General features: G+C 60.4%; 1 protein-coding gene across 1 annotated transcript; it reads left to right on the top strand.

Moving 5' to 3' along the window:
- Nucleotides 1-1,082: 1,082 nt before the first annotated feature.
- Nucleotides 1,083-5,762, top strand: Irx2 (iroquois homeobox 2). The gene is made up of 5 exons (XM_021631396.2): nucleotides 1,083-1,665; nucleotides 2,879-3,284; nucleotides 3,579-4,298; nucleotides 4,902-4,977; nucleotides 5,621-5,762. Exons 1-4 carry the CDS (start codon nucleotides 1,414-1,416, stop codon nucleotides 4,952-4,954), a joined length of 1,431 nt encoding a protein of 476 aa, XP_021487071.1. The 5' UTR covers nucleotides 1,083-1,413; the 3' UTR covers nucleotides 4,955-4,977; nucleotides 5,621-5,762.
- Nucleotides 5,763-6,000: the final 238 nt, after the last annotated feature.

Genomic DNA, 6,000 nt, shown 5'->3' with positions numbered 1-6,000 from the left:
TTGGCCACCACCCCCTCACATGGGGAAAGGGTACAGGTGCAGGCGGGAAAGTTTAGGGGCTGGGTCCCAAGGGCTTGTGTAACCTCTTAGGCAGAGGGACCCGCAAGTCAACTCCTGAACCTCAGGTTACCTGAGCCACCTCACGGCTGTGCCACCTCACCAGCTGGCCCAGGTCCCTTCTAGAAGTGGCAGTGACAAGTAAGAGGCAACTCTTCTGGCAGGAGCCTTTCCCAAATCCGAAGAGGCATTCAACTTAACAAAACAAAACAAAACAAAAACTCTTTTGCGGCCAGAGCGGCGTTTGTGGAGGCGAATCACCCACTGGCTCGTTCCAGACGTTAAGAGGCATGATGTTTCTAACAAGGCCCGAAATCTTCTCCGTGGGCATGGGCAGGAGTCTCGCCTCGGGCCTCCCACAGCTTCAAACCAAACGCCCGGGTTCCGAGTCGATGCTTGGCAGCCCAGCCGCCAGGAGCAGATGACCAGAGGCGAGGCCAGGCGGGCAGCCTCAGCCTTGAGGCCAGGCAGACAGAGGACCGTAGAGATGAGGGGTGCCCAGCAAGTGTGCAGGTGTCTCCGCGCTGCCCTCCAGCTTCCCGCGGCTTCCGCAGCGGACGCGGGACGAAACCTGGGCCGCTCATCTTCAGGGTGGCGAGGGGTGCCCGATCCATCCTTCCCCCCGGTGTGGCGGACTTGGCCTGACTGTGGGAGGCCTTTGCTGACCTGTACGAGGCCGGCAAGAGCACCAGGGGTGCCTGGATGGGGCCCTGGGAGTGAGGAAGGCGCCCGGGCCGAGGCGGGAGCCGGCGGCGGCAGGGTGCGCGGACGTGGCTGGCTGCGAGGACTTGCAGCGGGATGGGGGGCGCTACGCCCAGTTTGGCCAGGCCGGGCTTCAGCGCTGCCGGCCGCGGGCTGGGGCGGGAGCCTAGAGAGGCCGCTGCGCGACAAAAGCCTGCTCGTCCCTCCTCCCGCGGCCCGCCGCCTCCCCTCCGCCCTCCCCTCCCTCCCCTCCCTCCCCTCCCGCCGCTCTCCGCCCCTCCCCCGGCCTGCGCCAGGCCCGGGCTGCAGGCGGAGCAGGGGAGGGGCGGGCGCCGGAATATGCAGATGAGAGCGTGACGGACAGCTCGGCGTTCCAATGTCCCTCGGAAACTCGAGCGCTCCTTCCTCAACTCCTCACTCCCGACCGCAGACTCCCCCAAACCCCGACCGCCGGCCTGGCGCGCGGCTGCGCCCACCGGCTCCGCGCCGCCGCCGCCGCCCCGCCGCCCCTCCGGCCCCGCGGTGCCAGGCTCGTGCCCAGCCCAGCCTGCCCCGGCCCGCGGCCCCGGTGCGCCCCGGCCGGGCGTGGATGGAGGGCGCCGCCCGCGCTGCCCGCTGCTCTGCGTGACGCGGGCCCCGCGCCCCGCGCCCACCATGTCCTACCCGCAGGGCTACCTGTACCAAGCGCCCGGCTCGCTGGCGCTCTACTCGTGCCCCGCGTACGGCGCGTCCGCGCTGGCCGCCCCGCGCAGCGAGGAGCTGGCGCGCTCGGCATCGGGCTCCGCGTTCAGCCCGTACCCCGGCTCGGCGGCCTTCACCGCGCAGGCGGCCACCGGCTTCGGCAGCCCGCTGCAGTACTCCGCGGACGCCGCCGCCGCGGCCGCCGCCGGCTTCCCGTCCTACATGGTAACCGCTTGCTTCGGGTGGGGGCCGGGAGAGCCGGGCCCTGGCTGGGTTGAGCGGGGCGCTGGGAACGCGGTGCGGGCGGCGGCTCTGGAGTCACCAGGCGCCCAGGGCCGCGGGAAACAAGGGGCCAGGCGACCGGCGGCGGTCGCGGGCTGGTTCCCCTTACGCTCGCGCGAGGTGCTGCTCCACCCGTGCCGGGGCCAAATGCCGTCTCCAGCGCGCGCCTGCAGATTGCCTGGGCTACCGAACCGGACCACGGCTCTCCTGCACGGTTCCAGGCCGAGGGCCCCTGCTGCCCAGGCCTCCGGGGCCAGTGCCGCTCGGGTTTCTCGGCCGGCTGGTGGCGGAGGGGGTCACCGAGTTGGGAGAGGGCACCGAGCCTCTGGCTGCCGCCCCTAGACAGAGGCCCAAGATCTCTAGTCTTGGTCTTTCTGTGTCTCTCAGACCCAGCGTTCGAAAAACGCGTTTGCGAGGTTGCAGCCCCGCTAAGTGTTGCCAGAGTTGGTGCTTGGCCTACGGGCTCCAGCGCCAGAGACCTAAGCATCTATTGAGTTCTCAGGACTGGCCCCCGCCAAAGAGGGTCTAGGAGTTTTACGGCGTGTGAGGACAAGGGGAGGGGGGTCTGCCCTAGGTGCAATTCCTTGGGTAGAAATCAGGCCTTGGGAGGTTACTAACAGCTCGCGTTTAAACGTTAAAGGGTGAATTAAAATGCTAATTACTATGTAGTTGAAGAATTGGAAACGCTGACTGGCTTCTGAGTTGCAAATTGGATTTACTGTGCTTCAGAGGGTGAATAGCGGAGTGGGGTTCCGAAGTTTGTGTTTTTGTTGTTGTTTTTCTTCTTCTTCTTCTTCTTCTTCTTCTTCTTCTTCTTCTTCTCTATATAAAGGAGGGAAGGGGGGGCAGAGCGGGAAGCCTCCTCCCGGTGAAATTTAAACATAAAGAAACTGCTTGCAGAAGAGCGGGGCTCTTCTGGAATATGTTTGCAGACATAAAAAAAGTGAGATAGTTAAAAACAAAATTCTAGAATCAAAAAGCGGTTTTGTTTCCAACAGCTAGCCCTGTGTTTCTCTGGCTCTCTGGCTAAAGAAAGGGGTTTCCAGCCCAAGAGATGCCTAGCAGGAAAGGCAGCAGGGGCCGATTGAGGGTCGCCTTGGGGGTGACACCCGAGGGACCCACGCGCCCTCCACTCACAGGTTGTTGTGGGTTCCAGGGCTCGCCATACGACACGCACACCACCGGAATGACTGGCGCCATTAGCTACCACCCATATGGCAGCGCGGCCTACCCGTACCAGCTCAATGACCCCGCGTACCGCAAGAACGCCACGCGGGACGCCACCGCCACCCTGAAAGCCTGGCTCAACGAACACCGCAAGAACCCGTACCCCACCAAGGGAGAGAAGATCATGCTGGCCATCATTACCAAGATGACCCTCACGCAGGTCTCCACCTGGTTCGCCAACGCGCGCAGGCGCCTCAAGAAGGAGAACAAGATGACCTGGGCCCCGAGGAACAAAAGCGAGGACGAGGATGAGGACGAAGGAGACGCTTCTAGGGGCAAGGAGGAGAGTCCGGACAAGGCTCAGGACGGCACGGAGACCTCGGCAGAGGACGAAGGTGAGCGGGGCAGTGGGCGGCGGTGCGAGGGCTCCCGGAGCTTTCTTCCCAGGCGGGCTGGGGCCGGGGCTGGGGCGAACGCTGGGCACCCGCCAGCCCGGGCTTAGAAAAGCAGCTAAAGGGCTTCGTTCTGGGATTGGCTTGGGGAGCCTGCGGAGGTGCTGGGCCGCGCTTAACGCGGCGTTGGGGCAAGGCGCGGGGTCGCGGGGAGGCTCGGTTCTGAACGTCGGGCGGGTGGGACTGCGGGTGCCCGTGCCGGCCAGCTTTCCGCCCACCGTCCACGTGTCCCCGCAGGGATCAGTCTGCACGTTGACTCACTCACGGACCACTCGTGCTCAGCGGAGTCGGATGGGGAGAAAATGCCTTGCCGCGCCGGGGATCCCTTGTGCGAATCGGGCTCGGAGTGTAAGGACAAGTTTGAGGACCTGGAGGAGGAGGACGAGGAGGAGGAGGAAGACGAGTGCGAGCGGGACCTGGCGCAGCCCAAGCCCGTGACTTCCTCGCCCCTCACGGGCCTGGAGGCACCGCTGCTGAGCCCGGCGCCCGAAAACGCGCCTCGCGGTGGCAGCGGTGGCAAGACGCCCCTAGGCAGCCGGACGTCGCCTGGAGCGCCGCCGCCCGCCAGCAAGCCCAAGCTGTGGTCGCTGGCCGAGATAGCCACGTCGGACCTCAAGCAACCAAGCTTGGGCCCGGGGTGTGGGCCTCCGGGGCTGCCCGCTGCCGCCGCGCCTGCCTCCTCCGGGGCCCCTCCGGGAGGCTCGCCCTACTCCGCCTCGCCGCTGCTGGGCCGCCACCTCTACTACACGTCGCCTTTCTATGGCAACTACACAAACTACGGGAACTTGAACGCGGCGCTGCAAGGCCAGGGCCTCCTGCGGTACAACGCCGCGGCCTCCGCACCGGGCGAGACGCTGCACGCCGCGCCCAAGGCGGCCAGCGACGCGGGCAAGGCGGGCTCGCACCCGCTCGAGTCCCACTACAGGCCTCCTGGCGGCGGCTACGAGCCCAAAAAAGGTAGGCTGCCTGAGGCCCTCGGGGAGGAACCCTGGTGAGTCAGAGCTAGCTAGAAACCTGGGAAAGGGCGCCGCGAGTGTGAGACCTTTGGACAAACTTAGCCTCTTGTCATGTCAGACCCAGAATTAAGGAGGCCAGTATAAGGAGGAGGGTTGAGGGCGAAGGCAAAGTGGGCGAGCCCTCTTTTTAGATCTAACCTGCTTTATCCACTCTTTATTTAATTTACTGTTAATATTATCATCTTAAATGTTTTGTTTTGGCAAACTTTCTGGCCAGAAATGCAAACTGCGCTTGCCTCCCTGCTGGGTGCAATCTTCCCTCCGTTAAAAGCGGAGCTTAGCAGGATTCTTTCTGCCTTTGGCTCGAGAAAAGTGCAGGTTCTCAGGAACTCTCAGAGGCCTAATTTTCTTACACTGCCTCCATTGTTCCTAATTGAGCATCCCTGAGACAGGGGCTCAAGGGGAGGAAGAAAGGAAGGAGCAGGGAGCGCAAGAAAGGTGGATCTTAGATCCCCTGGGCCTGCGTCCCAGGCAGGATAAGGGCTGGTAGGTGTTTAGCTGCTGGGTTGCTGCGGGTCCTCACTGACTGCGCCTCCCCTGACAGATGCCAGTGAGGGCTGTGCGGTTGTTGGAGCAGGCGTCCAGCCCTACCTATAGGAGGGCCAAGCTCAGCAGTGCAAGTAAGTGGGTTCCCTCTGCCTACCCCAGCCCTAAGCTGTTGTCCTCAACAGTGTGGTGTGGTTTTGCTTGTCATGGGTTGGAGAATAGAGTCTGGCTTCCTTCTGGCCTCTTTGCCTTCTGTTTCATAGATTTTTAAATTTTCCTTTTCTGCTCAAGTTCTGTTTTGGAGAATGCCTTCTTCAATAGGAACACACACACACACACACACATATCTCCAAATACATATCGTGTATCCTACCTCTGCTGCTGTCGCTTGATGACAGTTTAAAGGCTCTAGCCACCTCAATGTCATTCAGACCTGTTTTAGACTTGTAAAGGAAACTTGTTTGATGAGTGAGTTGTGCAGAAACCTGCGGATTAAAATTTGCAGTGGATAGTGTTTTCAGAATAAGGTTAAAGAGACACCAGCAGGGTTGCTCTTTCATGGGGCCAGAGTCTTGATGTCCATTATCACACTGGACTTTGTAGTTTTTCTAGTCCAGAGCGGATAAAAAAAATATACATTACAACTAGAAGCATTACTAGTCCTAGACCCTGAAGAAGGCAAACAGGCAGAGCCAGTAGACACAAGCTTGTGTCTTGTATTGTGTAGGTGTGGAACTAAAGAATTTGGGATGATTTGGTCTTTTCCTTGGTCCACAGGTAGGTGTCACAATTGCTTTGGGAAAAAAAAAAGTCAGGAGGCCATTCTCCCTTCCCAGGCGCATAAGTACACAGATACAAACCCAGATGTGGAAATCCGGACCACATCCTGTGCCACTGTAAAAGAGAATGCACACTGCACTGCCGACCCACAGACTCTAAGGACTGGACACGTGTTGTTGGGCGTACGTGAACTTGTTGGCATAGTATAGCTTCCCCATATTTGTGTGACTTTTGGAAACAATCTTTTTTCTCAGGATATCTTGATCACTTCATTGCCACGGTATATATTCTATAGATGTGATAGGACTTGCTGTAAAATTTATTTGTAAAAAAAAATATGTACACGTAGAACTAACGTGATTGAAGAACTTGAGTCC

Source organism: Meriones unguiculatus, chromosome 3 (assembly GCF_030254825.1).
Source record: "Meriones unguiculatus strain TT.TT164.6M chromosome 3, Bangor_MerUng_6.1, whole genome shotgun sequence".
Classification (NCBI taxonomy): Eukaryota; Metazoa; Chordata; class Mammalia; order Rodentia; family Muridae; genus Meriones; species Meriones unguiculatus.
This window is presented reverse-complemented; position numbering and strand designations above follow the sequence as displayed.